Genomic DNA, 24,047 nt, shown 5'->3' on the forward strand with positions numbered 1-24,047 from the left:
AATTGTCTTCAAATGTGAAAACCTGAGGTTCACTTTATAGTTTTTAAAACTGAGGAAGCTTTTGCACCATTTCTGATCCTCTGTTTTGTGACTGTTTGTGCATTTGCTAATTGTATAAACTGGATAATTGGGAATTCAATTTCCATGGTCAGCAAGAGCAGTGATTCTGATTAGAAAATGTCACAAACAACTTCACCTTGTGTAGCGACTGCCTGTAACATTGAACCAAAAGAGTTGGTATGGGCCTGAACATTGCAGTAAATAGTTAAAAACAGTGACTGCAGATGCTGGAAACCAGATTCTGGATTAGTGGTGCTGGAAGAGCACAGCAGTTCAGGTAGCATCTGAGGAGCAGTAAAATCGACGTTTCGGGCAAAAGCCCTTCATTAGTACCCATTGCAGTAAGTAGCCTGGGTTTGGTGGGTAGCCCTTTCTGAATGTTATGGCTTCGAGACTCGCCCCAGAGACCTGAGCACATACCCTAGTACTGAGGTGATGTACAATTGTTGAAGGCATTGGCTAAAGATGTAAATCAAAGCCCTGTTTACAGTTTGACATGAATGTAAAAGATCCTATTGCATTTTGAAAATGAGTCTTCCTGGTATCTTGCTGAAACCTATTCCTTATTCAAGTTCAGTTCTTTTAATAAAAACCTCAATTAGTCATTTATCTTATTACTGTTGTGGGATCTTGTTATTTTTCTACAACAGAGACTGCACTTCAAAAGTACTTATTGATGGTAGCGTTCACTGCAGCATTTTAAGGTGTGGAACATATGTGATAAATATAATGTTTTTCAAGTGACAAAAGTGAGATTTCTGCGAACACTATTGCTGTTGAAGTTCATGTGAAGTGTGAATGTTTGAGGAAGAGCTCAATTTGCTTTTCATATGCTGTGACCACTTCTTGTTCAGTGTATGGGAGGTTTCTTTCATCTGTTGCCACCTGAAATGTTTTGAATCCATGAGCATTCTCTGAGCTTTAGGTCAGGCTTCTTTCAATCTAGACAGTAATGCTAATTTATTTTTCAATGGGTTAGCATGGAAACTGTTCAGCCATTCATGCCTGTGCCAGCTGTTTAGTAGAGCTACCAAATTATAGCTTCATGTGTGTTCTTTTCCCTTCCCAGTGGTCCTCTACTTTTCTTTCCTTTTCAAATATTTATAAAATTTTCTTTTCTGTGTTACTGTTGAATCTGCAAGGTTTATGAAGGTTTGTAGCTCAGGTTGAGGTTAAGGGTGTAGGTTTGCTCGCTGAGCTGTGGGTTTGATATCCAGACGTTTCATTACCTGGCCAGGTAACATCATCAGTGGCAACCTCCAAGTGAAGCGAAGCGGTTGTCTCCTGCTTTCTATTTATATGTTTGTCCTGGATGGGGTTCCAGGGGTTTGTGGTGATGTCATTTCCTGTTTGTTTTCTGTGGGGTTGATAGATGGTATCTAGATCTATGTGTTTGTTTATGGCATTGTGGTTGGAGTGCCAGGCCTCTAGGAATTCTCTGGCATGTCTTTGCTAAGCCTGTCCCAGGATAGATGTGTTGCCCCAGTTGAAATGGTGTTTTTTTTCCCTCCGTGTGTAGGGCTATGAGGGAGAGAGGGTCGTGTCTTTTTGTGGCTAGCTGGTGTTCATGTATCCTGGTGGCTAACTTTCTTCCTGTTTGTCCTTCGTAGTGTTTGTGGCAGTCCTTGCATGGAATTTTGTAGAGGACGTTGGTTTTGTCCAATGGGATGTACTGGGTCTTTTTGTTAGTTTTTGTTTGAGAGTGTTGGTGGGTTTGCGTGCTACTACAATTCCAAGGGGGTCTTAGGCTGGCTGTCATTTCTGAAACTTCTTTGGTGTAGGGTAAGGTGGTTAGGGTTTCTGGCTGTGTTTGGTCTGCTTGTCGTGGTTTGTTCTTGAGGAATCTGTGGACTGTATTTTTTGAGTATCCGTTCTTCTTGAATACGTTGTATAGGTGGTTCTCCTCTGTTTTCCGAAGTTCATCTGTGCTGCAGTGTGTGGTGGCTCATTGGAATAGTGTTCTGATACAGCTTCGTTTGTGTGTTTTGGGATGGTTGCTGGTGTAGTTAAGTATTTGGTCAGTGTTTGTCGGTTTTCTGTACACGCAGGTTTGTAGTTCTCCGTTGTCCGTTCTTTCGACTGTGACGTCCAGGAATGCGAGTTTGTCGTCAGTTTCTTCCTCCTTGGTGAACTTTATGCCTGTGAGGGTGTTGTTGATGATGTTAAATGTCTCTTCTATCTTGTTTCGTTTTGTGATGACAAAGATGTCATCTACGTAGTGGACCCAGATTTTTGGTTTGATGGTTGGTAGGGCTGTTTGTCATCACAAAACGAATCTCATACAGATTATTTCCAGAAACGAATCATTTTACATTGTTTCTGGGTGGCATGTGACTCTGCGGGAGTGGCAGGGGGTTGTGTCTTGCATGCATGACTGACTGATATAAAACCCTGTATAAAGGGAGGACAGTTTCCTTGTTCTGGGAACCAGGCTTGACATGCTCTGAAAGCATCACGAAGAGTGTTAAATAATGTACAAGAGCTTGTACTTAAATAAATAGTGGCTGTTCACAGAAGTTAGTGTCTTGCAGTTGAATCAAGCATGAAAGAGTCTCGAGAAGGGAAACTAACGCAAAACTTGCTGTGTAATTTAAAAACCGAAAGAACTGCAGATGCTGGAGAACAAAACCAGAGATTGCTGGAAAAGCTCAACAGATTTGGCAGAATCTGTGGGGAGAAATCAGAGTTGACATTTCGGGTCGAGTGACCCATTCTGAAGGAGGGTCACGAGACTCGAAATGTCAGCTCTTGATTTCTCTCCACAGATGCTGCCAGACCTGCTGAGCTTTTCTATCAATTTGTTTTTGTTGCTGTATAATTTGTTCTTTCCTCACCTTGATTGTGATTGTTTGTCCAACTACCTTAAATCTGTATGCTTTGATTACTGATCCCCTTGTCACTGTTCAAAATTTATTCTCTTGATTATAATAAGTGATTTCAAAACACTCAATAATATTTGTTCAAATGTGAACTTCCCACATTTCATTGCAACATTTAAACCAGATTTATTTTGAGAAAATTTCTCTTCACTACTACTTCTATAGAGATCCATGAGTTGCTCAAAATATTTGCATCTTAGGCGTTCTGTTGCCTTTTTCTGTATGGAAGCTGAATAAGGAACAGTGCTGAATTATCACCTGTCAGCCTGTTTTTATGCCATCTTTGAGGAGCACTCATTGCTTTAAAAGTTTTCAACCAACCTATTTTGCTGATCTTGTGCAACATGGAAAAGCTATTTATTTACTGTTGGGGGTTCAACATCCTTTTGTTTTTGGAATTTAAATAGTGCCTTCTCTGGGAAAGGAGACAATCTTTTATGTAGTAGAGTGGGGCTAGATCAGCTGGCTGTCCAAAGCATGAATCTCTTAAAAAAGCTGTTCAGTATGATTATTCTTGTGGGATGACAGCTGTTCCTGTTTGCCTTTTGGATTTAGGTAATCTGCCGTTCTTCCTCGTTTCTTTAATAGTGAGCAAAGGTGAAGTTCACTCTCTTTGGATTCTTTATGCAGGAAGACTTTTCTGATATTTGTAGAGTGGGGCTATTTGGAGCAGTGTGAAAGACTGGCATAACATTTTTCAGAATCTAGGATAGATTCTCCATGTGAATAGATTATGTGTGAAGGGATGTTCCAGTTTACTGGTCTCTGTATTTTTAAGGCATCCTCAAATGCATCAAGATATTACTGTTTGTGACAATGCTCTGGAATTGCTGATCCAAGAACAGTTATTTATATGGCATTGTGACCCTCAAATTTCCAAACTACATTTCCCTTCAGAATCTTTCACGGGAATAGCCATTTCTTTAGCAATCAATGGTAGAAATGCTAATGGCAGTTATGAAAGTTTTACCCAGAAAACTTGCAAATTACATGAAAGTGTGTTGTACTGCTTTGATCCACGGCCATCAGATGTGCTTGTTGACATTTATCATCAGAGTTTGTTAAAAATACATATAACTCGTGGTTTGTTCAGCCTGTTACTTGCACTCACGTTATTTGGTTTTACTGTCTGGAATCCCAAACTGTTAACATTTACGTGTACCTGTGTTTTTGTTCTTGCTGCTGTTTAACTATTACTTACTTATTGTTGTGGTTCTGTTTGCCGAGCTGGGAATTTGTGTTGCAGACGTTTCGTCCCCTATCTAGGTGACATCCTCAGTGCTTGGGAACCTCCTGTGAAGTGCTTCTGTGATGTTTCCTCAGGCATTTATAGTGGTTTGAATCTGCCGCTTCCAGTTGTCAGTTCCAGCTGTCTGTTGCAGTGGTCGGTATATTGGGTTCAGGTCGATGTGCTTATTGATTGAATCTGTGGATGAGTGCCATGCCTCTAGGAATTCCCTGGCTGTTCTCTGTTTGGCTTGTCCTATAATAGTAGTGTTGTCCCAGTCAAATTCATGTTGCTTGTCATCTGCGTGTGTGGCTACTAAGGTCGTGTCGTTTCGTGGCTAATTGGTGTTCATGGATGTGGATCGTTAGCTGTTCTTCCTGTTTGTCCTATGTAGTGTGTTGTGCAGTCCTTGCATGGGATTTTGTACACTACATTGGTTTTTCTCATGCTGGGTATCGGGTCCTTCGTTCTGGTGAGTTGTTGTCTGAGAGTGGCTGTTGGTTTGTGTGCTGTTATGAGTCCTCGTGGTCGCAGTAGTCTGGCTGTCAGTTCGGAAATGCTGTTGATGTATGGTAGTGTGGCTAGTCCTTTGGGTTGCGGCATGTCCTTGTTCCGTTGTCTTTTCCTTCGGCATCTGTTGATGAAATTGAGCGGGTATCCGTTTTTGGCGACTACATTGTATAGGTGTTCTTCTTCCTCTTTTTGCAGTTCTGGTGTACTGCAGTGTGTTGTGGCCCTTTTGAGTAGTGTCTTGATGCAACTTCTTTTGTGTGTGTTGGGGTGGTTGCTTTCATAGTTCAACTATGAAGTACGTAGGGGGAGCGAACCTGATTTGAGTGAACATGTTGACAGTTCAGGAAAAAGATTTTTGAAGTCCTGGACTACTTGATATACTCCTCTCTTCGTGTACAGGTTCAACAAATTACTTTATAAAATTTGATTGAACGTCTCTCTATGCATTGAATGCTTCCGACCTGGCCTCCATTTTTTTTAACTTTTCATGGATTTCAGTTTCAGCAACAATTTTTTTTTGTGGTGTAGTATTTTTGAGTTTTGTCACGGTGTTGTTGAAAGAGAACCAGAAGCTGAGGTCCAGTATGAGGTGATGTGTATGTGTAAACATAATATTTTTGTGCAGTGTTGAAGGGGGAGCACAAATTGATTAGAAAAATAGACGTCTAAAAAGAAGCATTTCCAAATTATTTGACTCCTAACTAATGATTGATGTTTATCCAGTTGAATAGTACATTTCAATCAAATAGTGAGAGTTTACAATTAAAGGTAAGTCACATAAGTCCTTTTGTTTTGTTATATTCTTAAATCTATATTTTTAAGCTTTTTATTTCTTTCTGCATTTCCTTGTTTGTACGTTTGATGCTATTCCTTCTGACTTTCATTTTTTGCTCTCTGCAACACTCCAATTAGTTTGACAAGTAGAACAGTTGCTGTTTTGACTTCCCAGCAGTTTTACTGTTGAGTAAATTCATTGTGTGCCATTATAATACTGTAGTGCAGCTTATGTTTTTAACACTCTGCAAAATAGATGCATAAATTTGACAAATGTGCATTTGCTGAGTAAAGCAGACACTCTTGCACAGTGAACCCACAGGTTGTTCTCTCTCGGTTCATCACAGCCACACATAACTTCAAGTCAAAATGTCTGGCCATGTACATTTCAATTGGAGTCTCGAAGGAGATGTAACGAAACAAACAGTCATTGGTCTCTAACATTTCCTTAGCAGTTCAATCCCTGTACTTCAGACTATATTTTTGTGTATCCCACAGGGCATTGGTATTTAAAATTGCAGGTGTTTACCATAAGATTTGATGTCCTTTGACGGTGTACATACTTGGGTGGAACTTTAACACAATTTGACAATGCCTTTATGAAGCAGTTCATAACTTCAGATACATTTTTTTAAATTGGAGAATTCTCACTTAAATAACAGCTTCCCCAGTTCCTTCAGGTAAAATTAATTCAGCCATCAGTCAGTTTAATTCTGGGGAAAACTAAAATCAAATGTTAAACAAAGCGCTCTGACAATCTGGGAATTCTGTCAAATCTAAGCCTTTTGGGGCTTTTTCACTAGTTATAATCAACAACTTTCTGTTTTGAGATGATGGTTTGTGTGTGGTGGTCAATTCTGTGCTAAATATCCTCTTCTGTGCTTCAGAAGCTCCACTTTGGCACAGTAAACTCTACTGCACTTGCTACAGATGAAAACAATGGGCTCAGAAGGTGCAGAATTCTCTGGCCTCTGTTTTCTCTTGGCAGGCTGAGATTTCAATTTCTCCTCGCTTTCCACAAGACCCCTCCAACAGTTAGCCTCCAGAGGGTTTTTAATTGTAAGTCTATCAGAATTTAATCCAGAAACACAAAGTAGTTTTTGCTGTTACATAAAATGACAGGCTAAGCAGTTTTCTATTTCCAGATTGAAAGGATTGAATATATTGTGTGTGCTTGTATGCAGTGCCACCTATGGGATAACTGTAAAATAGTAACTGCAGCGAATTGGAGTCCTAAACTTATTAAGTCGCCTGTTAACAAATGAAACATTTTTGTTGAAATTATGTCTACAATTGTACAATGCTCAACACTTAAAAGGAATTGTGAGCATTTAATTTTAATGAGTTTGTTTCAATAGCTGATCTGGAAATTAGAGATAAATAGAAGGTCAATTATGTTTTCTTTATACAGAGGAACCTCAATTATCCGAACGAAATTGATAGGCACTATTTCGTTCGGATAATTGATTATTTGGTTAATTGATTTCCTCTGGGGCTCAGTTTTCTGTGAAGTCTGCTTCCTGTTCAGGAGACTAGGCAGCAGCACACTGTGAGTGAGATTCCATCCCTTGTCCGCTCTCAACCCCTCCTTGCCCAATCCCATTCCACCCCACCACCGCCCCCCCCCCCCAACCCTGTTCACTCTGATCCAGTCACCCCCGTCCGCTCCCAGCCTGCTCTCTGTCCACACCCCCAAAACCATCCGCTCCCACCCCGTCGAACATCCCCCCCCCCCCCCCCCCCCCCCCATCCCCACCCACTATCCGACCCCCGTCCGCACCCCCGATCCCTGTCTGACCTTGGACTCCCCAGCCAGAGGCAGCTAGACTGTACACCAACAGTATGACTGCTGCTGCCTTTGTGGGGTACATCTCCAAATAGTGTGCGTGTGTGCAACCTTTTTGACAGGCTCCCCCTTTGTCCTGTACAGGGCAATGTTGGAGAGATTAGCTGGGGAAGGGGGTGGGGGGAGGTTTTAGGGTTCACCCCTATGTAGAACTCAGGGAAAGTGTTGAGAGAGAGGGCGGGCGGTCAGTCATTTGGCGGCAGTGCCTGGACTGTCCAGAACTGTTCATGGCAGCATTTCAGTGAGTTGAGTTAGTTTTTAATCATTGTACTTGTAAACAGAAGACGTGCTCAAGGTAGAAACAGTTCTTTGACGTAATGCTTCTATCGGGACCTTGAGATCCTATTCAGATAATCAAGGTTCCTCTGTAGCTGGTTTTAAGATAGTCACCAGCTTTTATTTGGGGGTCACTTTACAACAGTTTGGAAGATCATCGGGCAGTTGCTGAAATTGTCTATTCACGCAAAATGTTTCAAGAGATTTTTATCAAATGTTTCACTAATTTTATTTTCTTTGTCTACTTTGACTAAGAAAATTCTTACAGAAAACATGCTGGCTCCTTGTAGGGACAGTGATGCATGCTAAAGTTATTTCATAAATATATTTACCTGGCATAACTGGTTTTGAAATTGTCTGCCTAAAGTATCTGGGTAAACAAAGAACAGAAGAAACAGGGCAAGTTAATATGGACAGAAAATGTTAGATTCTGTTAGCTTATATAATTGACTTATTATATAATTGCCAGTTGTTAATTGCAACGTGCCTTGAAAGGGAAAATGAGAAAAGTACAAAATAAGTTTGAAATGAAATTTGACAGTGGCAGAAAATCAAAACCCAAATGATGGAATCTAATATGAATGGAAGACAATGATACAGGTTTCCATAGTCAGGGGATCAGACAGATTTCTGTGGTATAAAATGTGACTTCAGGATAGTGTGTTGCCTAAAGAGAAAATGCTGGAAAATCTCAGCAGGTCTGGCAGCATCTGTAAGGAGTGAAAAGAGCTGACATTTCAAGTCTAACTGACCCTTTGTCAAAGCTGTGTTGCCTCCATGGTGCCAGGTTCAAGGATGTCATGGAGCTCCAGGACATCCTCCTAACTGGAGTAGGATCAGCCAGAAATCGTGGTTCATGTTGCTGCCAATGCCGTAGATAGGAAGATGGATGAAAGCAGTATTTGGGGAAATGCAAGGAAACTAAAACAATATTACTTTATGAACAATAATCTCAAAATTGCTTGCAGTTCCACGTAGAACATGTGGTTGGAGAACTGGTGTAAAAGGGTTTTGGACTTCTGAGCATTGGAACCATTTCTGGGACAGGTGGAACCTTGCAGGAAAGTTTTCTAGAACAGTTGGGAGTTGTGTTGAACTAGCTTAAGGGGGGGAAATGGGACCTGAGGGGTAACCCAAATTGGAAGGAGTTTAAATTGAAGTACAAAGTAGAAAAGCTGTGATGGACACTCAGGAGAAAAAGCTGAGTATTGAGTTTGCCTTGAAAGTGGAATGATGTCTGAAAGGGCCCTCTACGTTAATGCGTGCAACATTTGCAACGAAGAAAGTCCAAAGGCGCAAAGTAGAGGTAAGTGGTTATCATCTAATGTGTCAGAAATGTGTCCAGGAAGGGAAGCTAAATATTAGAAGATATTTGTTCAAAAAGGACAGACAAGAGGGGAAAAGAGATGGAGTTGTGCTGATAATAAAGGATGGCATCAGCACATCAGCAAGGGAGGATCTCAATTTTATAATTCCATACATTTTGAGATACTCCCTGCAGATTAGGAACTTGTATAAGGATAACACAGGGAATTACAATCTGCCAGCATTGAATCAATAGTAATGAAAATGCTAGAATCTGTCATAAAGCATACTATAAGTGGATGCTTGAATAAAAATGACGCCGTCCTGTCTGCTTGTACATTTTGAAATTCAGCATGTGAATCATTTTGTGTGCATTAATGTTTAGTGCTCGTAGGTGAATGTAAAATACACACTTGCTCAAAAGACAGCATGTGAGTAAAGTGCAGTTTTGATCCGTGGTTGCTGTGGACTACTTCAGTGTCTGTGATTTCATGTCAGTTCATTTGCCATTTTATTTTCTGAAATTACCAGAATAAATTACTGATTGATGTTGGAAAATGTTTAAGATAAAATGAAGCAATGTGTACTTGGAATGAGGAAAAGTTAAAAGGGCACTCATACCCACTGTTTTATTTATTTTCATACAAGATGTTTTGCCTGCGAAATTTATAATTGAGGGCAAAAGGAAATGAAATGATCTGAAGTTTCATAAATAAGAAGTAAGACGTTTAACTCCAAGTTGTTCTCCTGAATGCCTGTTGGGCTGTTGTGTTCTGGCTTCCATGCTCGTTTTCATAACAGTAATGACTATTCTTCAAGAAAATGGATGGTATGTGGACTATGTCTGTACCATCTTGAAGGACATGGTAAGATGATATTGAATATATCTTCTCTTTCTGTTTCGTGAATCTTTTTCCTCTTTTTATCGCATTAAGGTAGGTTGTGTTTTGCCAATAGTCCGCTCAAAATTCTCAATAATAAACCAAAGCTCAAGTTCAGTACTGCATTTACATTAGGATGCAATTAACACATTAAGTAGGTTTATAAACCATCTCAAAGAATAACCAGAACTTAGTTTAGACTCTTTTACTCCAAAAAAAAACTGGTTGCTTTGTGAAGTCAAGCTCACAAAAGGGTTAAATATCAAAACGAGAGCAGTGACAACACCCAGCAAGAGCTGCTGCATCTTGGAGAGAAGAGGAGAATTGATGTTTTGTTTCAGATTTAAAGGATCTGCAGTTTCTTTGCTGCTCATTGTTTGCATTTTACTATGTCTGTCCTTGCTGTGTAATATTTGTGAACTCCTTGTAATTTGCTGACTTTTTGTTCACCAATAAATTTAATGATTTGAGCTTTTTTAAAAAAAATGTCTGCACTGAACTCTTCACTTCCTATCCATCTTTTGCATTTCCTCTGCTTTCCTTGATCACTTCCCCCGTGCCTTGTTTTAACTTTATTTATGCCTTATTCCCTTCTCTTTCTCATCCTTCTCTGGCTCATTTGCTAAGCATTGACTTAACCTTTAGTAAGTTTAAATTGACATATTTCATTTGATGTGATCTTTGACTTCGAAGTGAACTGAAAATTGCGTTTATGCACAATAAGGTAGTGAATGAATGAATCGCTGGACTTTTCAGATTTTGCTGTTTTGAGTGAAGGCATGAAAACAGTTAATTGTAGTTTATGATCAGTATAATGAGTCCAGTCACTGTACTGGAACAAGTGGGACCAGTTTGTTACTGAAAATGCACCTGCAATGCCAAGTTTCACTGATTACCTTTCTTTCAGTTCATTCAGCAATGGCTTTTGTGTAATTTCAGACACTAGTAAGAGAGGAATTACTTCCAGAGATCAGGTGTCTCTTTACACCCATGTTGTAAAACCCTTAAATTCTTTGGTGCATTTTGTGAAATTGACTTTGCTGTCTTGGTTCATTTTGAACAAATGTGACAGGGATTGAAACACAGCACAATGAAAGATTAACTAACTTTTTTTAATGTTAGCTGTCCACACTAATATGATATTGTCATGTAGCCTTCACTTATTTTGTGATATGAATGATTTTCTTTGTGGTCTTTCTCTCACAGCCTACTGCTAACGTTATAGCAGGTCTTTGTCAGTGTTCTGTTTCAGTGAACTGTTAGGGATTTTGCACCTTTTGTAAAGTTGAGCTCATCCAAGACTTTGTACATGTCTAATTCACACCAAGTCTTGATTACTCATTACCTCTTAAGCCTCCCGATCTGCCTTTGCTCTTGGTCTTGCAACACCTTTATTTTAAATAAAAATCAAAAGAACTACGGATGCTGTAAATCAGAGACAAAAATAGAAATTGCTGGAAAACCTCAGCAGGTCTGGCAACATCTATGATGAGAATCGGAGTTTGTTGCGGGTTGAGTGACCCTTCCTCAGGACCTTTATTTTAAAATATTCATCCTCTCTTTTAGAAACCCCCTGGCCTTGCCCTCCATACTTCTGTAACTTCACACAATCATCTAGGAACTCTGAGCTGTTCTAATATTAGTCTCTTACGCATCTTTTATTTTCATTTCTCCATCACTGGTGGTTGTGCTTCCAGTTGTGTATGCCCTAAATTCAGAAATTCTCTTCTGAAACCTATCAGCGTCATTACCTTGTGTCTAAGATGCTTCTCAAAACCTCCCTCAGTAACTAAGCTGATATCTATGATGATTTGGTGTAAAGTTCTGTTTGATGATGCTTCTATGAAATGTCTTTTGAAGCTATATATTGTTAAAGGTCCCTTCAAAGCTTAAGTTGCTTTTGTGTGGAAACACAAATTTGAAGTTTGACTATTACTCAGACTGAGATGGGAGGAGTGTGCTGGCTTTCTCTAGTTCACAACTCCATCAGTTACAACATAAATGTAGTTGTTTTACCCAGTTCCAAATGAGGCCTGTTGTATGCTTTCTTTATCTTAGACTTAAAATAAAAAGAGCTATCAGTCAGGTTTCTTTGATTAAAAACAGAATTATTGATTATGTTTTGTCTTAAGTTAAAAAATTTGTTAAGATTTTACTCATAAAATGAAAATATAAATGTTTACCTGTAAATGACCCAAAACTTGCACGTGCCCATACATGCCCGCTTGCACAGGATAAAGAAAAAAATATGGATTTTTCTCCACAAAGAGTCACTTTGGATGGAAAAGTTTGCCCAATAAGTCTTAGCTCTTGAAGGTTTGAGATGTTAAAGTGGCTGTCAGCTTGGGGTCCTAGCATGTTGTGTACCAAATATAGGCAGTTGTGTCTGAGAGCTTGGCTGATACTGCTTGCTCAGGAAAGAAAAATCAAGAAATCATGTTCAGTATTGAGAAATTGTCTGGCCATTGCTCAAGAGGATAATCAGATTTCATCTTAGGTTCACAATACAGATACTTCAGGAATGGGAGACATAACTGAGCAACTTTTCTTTTTGCAGACTTTCCCAACTGGAAATCAAAAACATCTCCAGGCCTGCAAAGCCATGTTTTATCGCTATCTTGTTTAAACAAAACCATAAGAACAATAGTGTTTACCTCGAAGTCAGTCTTTTTGGTTACTTCCTCAAAAAACTCAATCAAGCTTGTGGGACATGATTTCCCTTACACAAAACCATGCTGACTATCCCTGATCATTCCTTGCCTCTTCAAATGCACATAATTCCTATCACTCAGCATCACCTCCCACAGCTTACCACCACAGATGTCAGGCTCACAGATCTATAGTTCCCAATCTTCTCCAAATAAAGGCACAACATTAGCCTCCTTCCAGCCCTCCCATGGTTATAGAGGGCAGAATGATAGATGTTCTTTACTTGGATTTTAGTAAAGTCTTTGATAATGTTCTGCGTTAATGTTTATTAGTAAAGTTCGATCACATGGGAATCAGGGTGAACTTGCTATTTGGATACAAAATTGTGGGAGACCAAGGGTGGTGAATGAGTGTTGTTTTTCAGACTGAAGGCCTGTCAGTAGCAGTGTTCCATAGCGATTTGTACTGGGTCTGCTATCTTAAATAAATGATTTGAATGAGAATATATGAGGCATGTTTAGTAAATTTGTAGATGACACTAAAATTAGTGGGATAGTGGACAGCAGAGAAGATTGTTTAAGATTGCAAAGGGATCTTGATCTGTTAGGTCAATGGGCTAAAGACTGACAGATGTAGTTTAATGTGGATAAATATGAGGTATTCTATTTTAGTAGAGTAAACAAGGGCAGATAATGTTAGAAGAAACTCGCCGTTCAGGTACATAATTCTTTGAAATTTTGTGACAGACAGACAAGTAATTAAAAAATGTGTTTAGCATGCTTGCCTTCGTTGCTCAGTCCTTTGAGTATAGGATTTGGGACATCAGGTACGAAGGTAAACTGGCCAAAAATATAAAGGAAGATAGTAAAAGCTTTTTTAGGTATGTGAAAGGCAAAAAAATGGTTAAGACTAAAATTGGGCCCTTGAAGACAGAAACAGGGGAATATATTACAGGGAACAAAGAAATGGCAGAAGAATTGAATTGGTACTTCAGATCTGTGTTCACTGGGGAAGAGCTGAAAATGTGTTGCTGGAAAAGCGCAGCAGGTCAGGCAGCATCCAAGGAACAGGAGAATCGACGTTTTGGGCATAAGAAGGGCTTATGCCCGAAACGTTGATTCTCCAGTTCCTTGGATGCTGCCTGACCTGCTGTGCTTTTCCAGCAACACATTTTCAGCTCTGATCTCCAGCATCTGCAGTCCTCACTTTCTCCTCACTGGGGGAGACACAAACAATCTCCCTGAGGTAACAGTGGCTGAAGGACCTGAACTTAAGGGAATTTATATTTGCCAGGAATTGGTGTTGGAGAGACTGTTAGGTCTGAAGGTTGATAAGTCCCCGGAGCCTGATGGTCTACATCCCAGGGTACTGAAGGAGGTGGCTCGAGAAATTGTGGATGCGTTGGCGATTATTTTCCAGAGGCCGATAGATTCGGGATCAGTTCCTGCGGATTGGAGGGTGGCTAATGTTGTACCACTTTTTAAAAAAGGTGGGAGAGAGAAAGCAGGAAATTATAGACCAGTTAGTCTGACCTCAGTGGTGGGAAAGATGCTGAAGTCTATTATAAAAGATGAAATTACGACACATTTGGATAGTAGTAACAGGATAGGTCAGAGTCAGCATGGATTTATGAAGGGGAAATCATGCTTGACTAACCTTCTGGAGTTTTTTGAGGATGTGACTCTGAAGATGGACGAAGGAGATCCAGTAGATGTAGTGTACCTGGACTTTCAGAAAGCTTTTGATAAAATCCCACATAGGAGGTTAGTGAGTAAAATTAGGGCGCATGGTATTGGGGGCAAAGTACTAGATTGGACTGAAAGTTGGTTGGCTGATAGGAAACAAAGAGTAGTGATAAATGGCTCCATTTTGGAATGGCAGGTAGTGACCAGTGGGGTACCGTAGGGATCAGTGCTGGGACAGCAGCTTTTTACAAGATATGTTAATGATATAAAAGATGGTATTAGTAATAACATTAGCAAATTTGCTGATGATCCTAAGCTGGGTGGCAGGGTGAAATGTGATGAGGATGTTAGGAGATTACAGGGTGACCTGGACAGGTTAGGTGAGTGGTAAGATGCATGGCAGATGCAGTTTAATGTGGATAAATGTATGGTTATCCACTTTGGTGGCAAGAACAGGAAGGTGGATTACTACCTAAATGGAATCAATTTAGGTAAAGGGGCAGTACAAAGAGATCTGGGTGTTCTTGTACACCAGTCAATCAAGGTAAGCATGCAGGCACAGCAGATAGTGAAGAAGGCTAATAGCATGCTGGCCTTCATAACAAGAGGGATTGAGTATAGAAGCAAAGAAGGTTCTTCTGCAGCTGTACAGGGCCCTGGTGAGACCACACCTGGAGTACTGTGTGCAGTTCTGGTCTCCAAATTTGAGGAAAGACATTCTGGCTATTGAGGGAGTGCACCGTAGCTTCACTAGGTCAATTCCTGGAATGGCAGGACTACCTTATGCTGAAAGACTGGAGCGACAGGGCTTGTACACCCTTGAGTTTAGAAGACTGAGAGGGGATCTGATTGAGACATATAAAATTACTAAAGAATTGGACACTCTGGAGGCAGGAAACATGTTTCCGCTGATGGGTGAGTGCCGAACCAGAGGACACAGCTTAAAAATACCGGGTAGACCATTTAGGACAGAGAGGAGGAAAAACTTCTTCACCCAGAGAGTGGTGGCTGTGTGGAATGCTCTGCCCCAGGAGAGCAGTGGAGGCCCAGTCTCTGGATTCATTTAAGAAAGAGTTGGATAGAGCTCTCAAGGATAGTGGAATGAAGGGTTATGGAGACAAGGCAGGAACAGAATACTGATTAAGGATGATCAGCCATGATCATATTGAGTGGTGGTGCAGGCTCGAAGGGCAGAATGGCCTACTCCTGCACCTATTGTCTATGATCATGTTGAGGTTGTACAGGACATTGGTGAGGCCTCTTCTGGAGTACTGTGTGAGTTCTGGTGGCCTTGTTATAGGAAGGATCTTATTAAACTGGAAATGGTTCAGGAAAAATTTACCATGATGTTGCTGGGAATGGAGGGTTTGAATTATAAAAATAGACTGGAACGGAGGAGATTGATGGGGTAACCTGACAGAAGTTTATAAAATGATGAGGGACATAGATGCGGTGATTAGCAAATGTCTTTTCTCTAATATGGGGGAGTTCAAAACTAGGGGCATATTTTTAAAATAAGAGGAGAAGGATTGAAAACAGACATGACGGGCAACTTTTTAATTATGTGAAGGTTAGTGTGTGAATGAACTGCCAGAGGAAGCAGTGGATGTAGGTACATTTACAACGTTTAAAAGATAAGTACATGAATCGGAAAGGTTTGCAAGGATATGGGCCAAACGCAGGCAGGTGGGACTAGTTTAGTTTGGGAACATGGCCGGCGTGGGCTAGTTGGACTGAGTCTGTTTGACTCTAAGTAAATTCAACCAAAACCTGCAATTATCTGGAATTGTTTATTTAAAAAGGAAGTTGTAACAATAGAATCCATAATCCTTCAGGTTCAGGTCAACAGAAGTTAGTAAATATCAAGCCTTCATAACACACGTTGCTCTGTCAATTTTTCTTCCCCTCTGCTTCTAACAGGAAGATTAGCAGCTCAGTGACCTGGTATTGTAAAAGAATACTGTATTTATAAAATCATATTGTTTTTAGGCAAATATTGAAATGCATCAGGTGCTGAATAATTATTTTTTGTTGTAGTATGGTAAGCCAAGTTGGCTATTCTGCACTAGAAGTGTCAACTAGATAGTGAAGAAATGAGCAATCTTTTTGTCTGTTGGTTGAAGTAGGACACCAAAGAGCTCCATGCTTTTGAAACAGTTGAACCGGGTTCTTTAAAGTTGTTCCTGTGTCACATCCTTGCTGTAATTTTCATATGATGTTGGAGCAATAAATTGGTGCCATTTCAAGTAGCCTGGTTGGGTTTTATTGTTGATGTGAACTTCATTTATATTGATTTTACAGAATTTTCATCTTTTGATGATTCAGCTGCCACCTAAACAGATGTTAGTTGTATTCTTACCCATTTATATTTGCAATTGTCTCTTTCGGTGAAGACAATTAACATGCTCCAACTTCTAACCAGCAAACTCAGCACAGACGTTCTTTGACAAATGGTTCAGTTCTACATAGGAAATAAACAGTGGAAATCCTCTACCTTGCATTACTTTAATAACCAGTGGGGGAAAAAAATGCCCGTGCTAAGTATGAGATTAAAGTTGTAACTCGAATTCAGCAACTTTTATTGAGGTTAAAGTGAAAATACAGTTTTTCTTTTTAACCTTGCGTTAGTCAATATTTTTTTTTCGTCAGTACAGTTCCCATGTCTAAAGGATCATATTTTTGCACAATAAGTAATTTTCAGGAGACCTGTTTTACTACTAATTTATTTGCAAGTCATGGGATGTTGTGTTGACTGCTGAGAACATATGCAAGCTAAGTAACCATTCAAATTATTCCATTGAAAGGGGACCTTGACAATGTAGATATTCGGTGTAGTTAGACAGAAGTTTTATAAATATTGAGACATTCGTTAGTACATCAGTCTGAGTAAATATCATTTTTACACTCAGGCAAAGTGTTATTTGAACTGAAAACTGCAATCATTTTTATACCATTTGGTTTGTCAAGATTTAGATTCCATTGTGGAATTTTTTTTGTTAGAAAAAATAATTCAACTTTGAGTGATAACTCAGATTACTGGATCTTTAATTGGTAATCAGTCCTGATAATGTTTTCCTGAAATATAGTCAGGTGCACCAAAAGAAGTCACCAATAGAATTTTCTAGAAATGGGTACATATTTGCTTGTTTAGACATTGGTACTGTTTTGAACTAAGTTTCTTCCTCCAGTTGTAGTCTGAGTGTCTGATTTGAAAACAACTCTTTGGTATCTTGTCTCATTTTTTTCTGTTTGGATTTCTTAATAACAAGAAAATATCAAAATGATTAATGTTTTGCTTGCGATTACGTTCCATTACTGCCTTATACTTTACTACCAGCCCGAGTCGAACAGGACCCTGAGGTTGAATTACTGTCTAAGAATTTGTTGACTACTTGACACATGATGTTACTGCCACCCATGAGGATGAAATTAACTATCAGCTATTTTCAGATTGACTGGAAGTAAAATTGAAATATTTTATTGTAAGCATCCTTCATGAGCATGGTATTGCCTTTCTGCTTGAGTAAGCATTGCTACAGTATCAAACTAGGCAGTAATGAAGAATGCTAATAATAAAATCTTTTCGTTTTACTTCCAGTTAACCAGATTCTGGATTAGTGGTGCTGGAAGAGCACAGCAGTTCAGGCAGCATCCAAGTAGCTTCGAAATTGACGTTTCGGGCAAAAGCCCTTATTAACCTGAACCTAGTTGGTAGTTAACTCTGTCATTCCTTGCCCCAATGTGGGAACTCCATCTTTATTGATGGCAGTAATGTTAAAAATTATATTGATTATAAACAGTGATACTGTATAAGTCAGAATGGTATTGATTTGTAGGTTCTTGTGAATTTTGAAGTTGTAACCTTTTTCTGTAATATATGAGCATTTTTCAGTAAATTGTCTTGAACTTCAGAATACTAATAGTACATGCTTTTGAAGTAGCACAGATGTATATGGTTATCGATTACTATATAATTCTCACCTCTCAGTCCTCTGTGTTACCCATTGTATCTCTCCCTATCTATATCTGACAAATCTACAGCCATTTATTGCTGCTGCCAGGATTGCTCAAGATGCAAGGCAGCAGCTTGGGTTGGCCTTATTCTCCTTCCACACAACAAAGGAGGATTGCCTAAAGATTCTTGAGAAACCATGTACTTAGTGGACAGGTGAGCGTGTAATTATGATGCCTTAGAAAGGTAGTACTGTGCAATCCAATCCTGCTTATATCAGACCCTTGGATCTGTATTGTGCCACTATTAGTTTGTTTTACCAAAGCTAAAGATTTCTGTTCCTTACAAAGGCTAAAGTTTAGTTGCTAAAGTTGATGGCCCAGTCTCTAATCTGCCTGCAACTGGATGACATAGCACAACAGTTCAATTTTTGTTTGAAATATAAACAGAAAGTGCTGGAGAAACTTTGCAGGTCTGGCAGCGTCAGTGGAGTGAGTCCAATAAGACTCTTCTTCTGAACTCTTCAGAACATTGTCAGAGTAGAGTTATTGAACTCAAAGAGTTAACTCTGCAGATCTGGCAGAAAAGGACAATAGACAATAGGTGCAGGAGTAGGCCATTCTGCCCTTCGAGCCTGCACCACCATTCAATATGATCATGGCTGATCATCCTTAATCAGTATTCTGTTCCTGCCTTGTCTCCATAACCCTTCATTCCACTATCCTTGAGAGCTCTATGCAACTCTTTCTTAAATGAATCCAGAGACTGGGCCTCCACTGCTCTCCTGGGGCAGAGCATTCCACACAGCCACCACTCTCTGGGTGAAGAAGTTTCTCCTCCTCTCTGTCCTAAATGGTCTACCCGGTATTTATAAGCTGTGTCCTCTGGTTCGGCACTCACCCATCAGCGGAAACATGTTTCCTGCCTCCAGAGTGTCCAATCCTTTAGTAATTTTATATGTCTCAATCAGATCCCCTCTCAGTCTTCTAAACTCAAGGGTGTACAAGCCCAGTCCCTCCAGTCTTTCAGCATAAGGTAGTCCTGCCATTCCAGGAATTGACCTAGTGAACCTACGGTGCACTCCCTCAATAGCCAGAATGTCTTTCCTCAAATTTGGAGACCAGAACTGCACACAGTACTCCAGGTGTGGTCTCACCAGGGCCCTGTACAGCTGCAGAAGAACCTCTTTGCTTCTGTACTCAATCCCTCTTGTTATGAAGGCTAGCATGCTATTAGCTTTCTTCACTGCCTGTTGTACCTGCATGCTTACCTTGATTGACTGGTGTACAAGAACACCCAGATCTCTTCGTGGTTCTCCAGCACTTTGTCTTTTAGATCTCCAGCATCCGCAGTACTTTGCTTTCAATTTTAGTTTGGTTGTTTGAGTTTACACAATATTTAATTAATACGCAAGAGCTTTTCTGATTATTAGAAAAAGGATCTGGCTGTTACATAGCCAAGCTTGTTTTACGTTTCATTAATGGGTTTAGTCTGAGAAGCACCTCATTTGTATTGCAGATTTTGCACTGACTAATAAAAGATAGTATTCATTTACCACTGCGAAGTATGATGACGAAAGGATGAAGGATTTTTACATTGATGTTTTTGCAGATCCCAATCATGAAGGTGCCGCAGAGGGAATTGAAAACATGGCTGATGCTGTCACGCACGCACGTTTTGTTGGCACAGACCCAGCAAGTGACGAGGTTGTTCTAATGAAAATTTTGCAGGTAATGCAGTCTGCTGGTAAATACTGAGGAAAACAGCTGAGCCAATTAGTCATTGGTATTAAAATGAAATCTGGTTACTTGACTATTAATTAGAGTAATGATGTATTCAGTTTCATTGAAATCCATGTGGGAATACTGTGTTTTGACTTCAGGATTTCTCCTTTCGTCTCTGTTGTGAACAAGGGGATTAGATAGTACTCTACATTGTTCGGATTAATTGCTGTTCTTGTCCTCAGTTGATTCTGTAATTGCCTTGTTTTGAGCATTATTTTCTCTTGCTTTACTGAAAGTGGTGACTTATGCTGTGCTTTACTTACATGGGTACACTCAAGACCAAGCCTCACTAGACATTTGTTCGCCTTCCTTCCTCCGGAATGAACACTGGCAGGCAGTTTAATCATGAAGACCTTGTAACAAAGACTCAGCATGGCCTCAGCAGATGCCAGTGCATACTTTCCTGTTGCAGTCACTCAAGACTCACTGAAGCTGGGGAAATCCCATCTGATTTTGCTATCTCCCTTTGCTCTTAGCCGAGCGACTGGTTCTTTCTAGTGCTTGAGTAAATTCTCCTGGTTGAGGCTAGCAAACTGACAATTAAGCTCTATTTCTGATGTATGTTATGGTGTTACACACTGTTGCAAAAATGAAGCCACTCAGTGAACCAACTATTAAGGTGTTATGGTGTTCTTTTAAACTTAACTTTAAAAACTCATGTATTAGATTTGTTGAAGGGTAAAAGTGACTGTTTTTACCAAAGTGAATAGTAAAACAAAATCTTTACTGTTTATGGATAGTACCTGAATAGTAAGTCAGCTCTATTGAAATATTTAAAATTCATGATTAGTTCTGCAAGGGAATATGGAGCTACTCAGCCTTGATTCTGTCAAGAAGTGGTGTTAGCTTGGATTCCTCCAGGTTAATTTAAGAGCACAATTAGCCATTCAACTCATCGATCATGGCTGATATATTTCTCAATCCCCTTTTGCCTGCCTTCTCCCTGCAACCCTTGCCAATCATGAACCTATCTGTAAAAACTGAAAGACTTGCGAATACTATAAGTCAGAAACCAAAAACAGAAGTTGTTGGATCAACTTAGCAAGTCTGGTAGCATCTGTGGAGAGAGATCAGAGTTAAAGTTTCTGATTGAGTGCACCTTCCTCAGAACTTATCTATCTCTGTCTTAAATGCACTCAATGACTTAGCCTCTACAGCCCTGGGTGGCATCCAGAGTTGAAAGTTTATTGAGCTATATTGGGCCTTGAGAAGCTGCTGTGAAATGTGTTGTGGCTGTTCTTTGGAAAGCAGAAAGGTGAATTGTCCTTAAAGGTTGAATTATTGTGCAAGGCGCAAGTTTTCAAAAATGTCTTTGAACATACTAACAAAAATAAATACTTAATATAAAAATGTTTGCAACACTTACAACTTATTGAGATTCTACGTTCCATTTAAAAAAGCATCTATTTCAAATTGTTAGCTTCACTTTTACAGATGAATTGCACGACATTCTTCTATTCCAAAAATCCAAATGAGCTTTAGTATGAAGTTTTACAATGTGCTTAGTGCTTCTGCATTCAGGCCATTTAGGATTTTGTAGTTTTTAAAACAATTTTGAAAACTTATTGATTTTTGAGTTTGATTTGTTGGTTCCGCAACTAGATCATCTATTAATGAACATTGACTCAGTGCTATCCTATCAAAAGTATTCAGTGTAACTGAGTTTGTGTATTGCGTGGTAAGTTGAAAGAAACTTTCCTGGCTTATGAAGAAAAGATGTTTTATCACATTTGGATGAAATTTTGAATATATATTCTTCTACTTGTTTAAGCTTTCAATTTCTCAACTTTATACTATTCTACTGAAAATTGAGAAAATGGAAACAATTTTTCTTGTGAAATTTGACTTAACCATCAGTCCATAATAAACAAGACATCGCTCTATGTTAAGAACACCTCAAACTTTAGCCAACTTTAAATACCTGTATACAATGAAGGCTTTGACTGTATTTGTAAATAGACAGGGAATGAATTGCATGTTGTTCTTACTGTTGAACTATCAAAGTGGTCAATATATTTCACTTGAAATTTCATGTGGTTTGAGTTGAGGGCATAGCATATGAAATAGATTCTTTTCTGTATGCCAGTTGCCATTTTGAATATACACTTGCCCAACTTGAGAAAAGCTGTCAATAAACATGATAATCATCAGGCTCCATTTTGGTTCCAATTATTGCAGTATTAGGGGTTGTTTTGTGTTGCCATCTTGTGTCTACTGGTAATTAGGTTACACTGTCAAACAAATTATTTAACTTTTGTTCTTTTCAGCCAGGAGAGGGAGAGAGACAACTTTGATCCTTTTTGGTTTGTGTTGAAATCCGCTTTGTAGTCCCTTGAAAAGCTGATTGTTCAGGGAAAAGATCAAGTTTGATTATTGTATGCTGTGCATAGTTTGTTGATGGCTTGTTGAGACTGGGAACATTTGTCTGTGCATTGTCCAAGCGAGAGGGAGTATGTGGTGATCTAAAGAAGCAAGAGAAGCAAATTTGTTAATTTCCCTATTGCATTTTCTGCCATCAGAAAACTTGTTAATTAATACCTTGCATACTTTGCTCGTTGACAGTGGTTATGCTTCTGAACTTCAAGCCTATTGCAGGAATCTGTTTCAGCTTCTAATTAGGGACACAATTGTATTTGAATTATACAAATATTTGAAATATTGGTATGTTCAGTTGCATTTGGGAACATGTTTGCACATGTGCTTTACCTCTGAGTGTTTGAAGAATGGATTTATTGAAATACTTCCTTGCATCCATTCATAAATGTCTTAAAACTTTGATGTTATTGGCCCACTAGACTGGCCACAAACTAGGTGTCATTGTTCAAATTGTATGTGGACTGCAGAGGTGATCCTGAAAATATGTAATAGGCTCAGTGTATTATACTTACGTGATAATTTCAAGTGGGTTTTGAGAAGATTTACAGCTCGGGCTGAGGTACTGGATATAGGTTTGCTCGCTGAATAGAAGGTTTGTTTTCAGACATTTTGTCACTATACTAGGTAACATCTTCAGTGAGCCTCTGGATGAAACACTGGTGGTGTACCTGCTTTCTGTTTGTGTTTGTGTTTGTGTTTGTGTTTCCTTGGATTGGTGATATCATTTCCTATGGCTGCTCAGCCCCCTTGGCATCATAGTAGCCATAAACCTATCGATACACTGAAACAGCAGCGAATGAACTTAAAAGACCCTATACAGACAATAAGCAAAACTAATGTCATTTACAAAATACCTTGCAAGAACCGTAACACACTACATTGGGCAAATAGGCAGAAAACTAGCCACCAGGATACATGAACACCAACTGGCCACAAAATGACATGACCCACTCTCACGAGTATCTTTACATATGGATGAGGAAGGACACCACTTTGACTGGGACAACACATCCATCCTAGAGCAAGCTAAACAGAGTCATGCACGAGAATTCCTAGAAACATGGCATTCCAACTGCAACTTTATCAACAAACACATTGAGTTGGATTCCATTTACCACCTCTGAGAAAAAGAAAAGAAATATCATCACAGGAAATGATGTCACCCCACAAAATGACATCACCAACTCGAGGAAATCCAAGCACATAAATAGAAAGCGGGCTACACAACCAGTGCTTTCACCACAGGAAATAACACCATCAACCCAAGGAAACCCAAACACACAAATAGAAAGCGGGCTACACTATCAGTGGTTCATCCAGAGGCTCACTGAAGATGTTGCCTCGTATGGTGATGAAACATCTGAAAACGAACCTTCCAGCTCAGTGAGGAAACTTACATCTAGACAATTTGAAGATTATTGGCTTTGCAAAGTTAGCAAATCAGACTGATGCAAAAAGCATTTGAAATGCTTTACAGCAAGTTAAACAGTAAACAGTATTAGTTCAATTTGTTTTTTGGTTGTTCCTAATGGATTTGTACTAATACTTGCATAAACAAAACTGTAATGTAATAATTTTATGTAATTGTTTTCTCTTAGGTCTTAAGAACGCTACTACTCACTCCTGTTGGTGCTCATCTAACAAATGAGTCGGTCTGTGAAATAATGCAATCATGTTTCCGAATATGCTTTGAGATGAGACTTAGTGGTAAGTTTCTCTTGCCAGTTCCACCATGATCTGTCCATGCCATTTTGATTTGATTTTTATTTGACTTATTATTGTCACGTACCACGATACAGTGAAAAGTGTTGCTTTGCATGCTATCCAGACAAGTCATGC

At 39.4% G+C, this 24,047-nt stretch overlaps 1 protein-coding gene across 8 annotated transcripts in view; it reads left to right on the forward strand.

Annotated features, from left to right (window-relative positions):
* Nucleotides 1-24,047, forward strand: part of gbf1 (golgi brefeldin A resistant guanine nucleotide exchange factor 1) — a 254,996-nt gene that overhangs the window by 133,085 nt on the left and 97,864 nt on the right. For all 8 annotated transcript variants that reach the window (XM_072583554.1, XM_072583556.1, XM_072583558.1 and 5 more), the window contains 2 exons: nt 19,660-19,778; nt 23,807-23,915. In XM_072583554.1, the coding sequence (XP_072439655.1) occupies nt 19,660-19,778; nt 23,807-23,915 (228 nt within the window). The remainder of the gene's footprint in view (nt 1-19,659; nt 19,779-23,806; nt 23,916-24,047) is intronic.

Source organism: Chiloscyllium punctatum, chromosome 13, assembly GCF_047496795.1.
Source record: "Chiloscyllium punctatum isolate Juve2018m chromosome 13, sChiPun1.3, whole genome shotgun sequence".
Taxonomy (NCBI): Eukaryota; Metazoa; Chordata; class Chondrichthyes; order Orectolobiformes; family Hemiscylliidae; genus Chiloscyllium; species Chiloscyllium punctatum.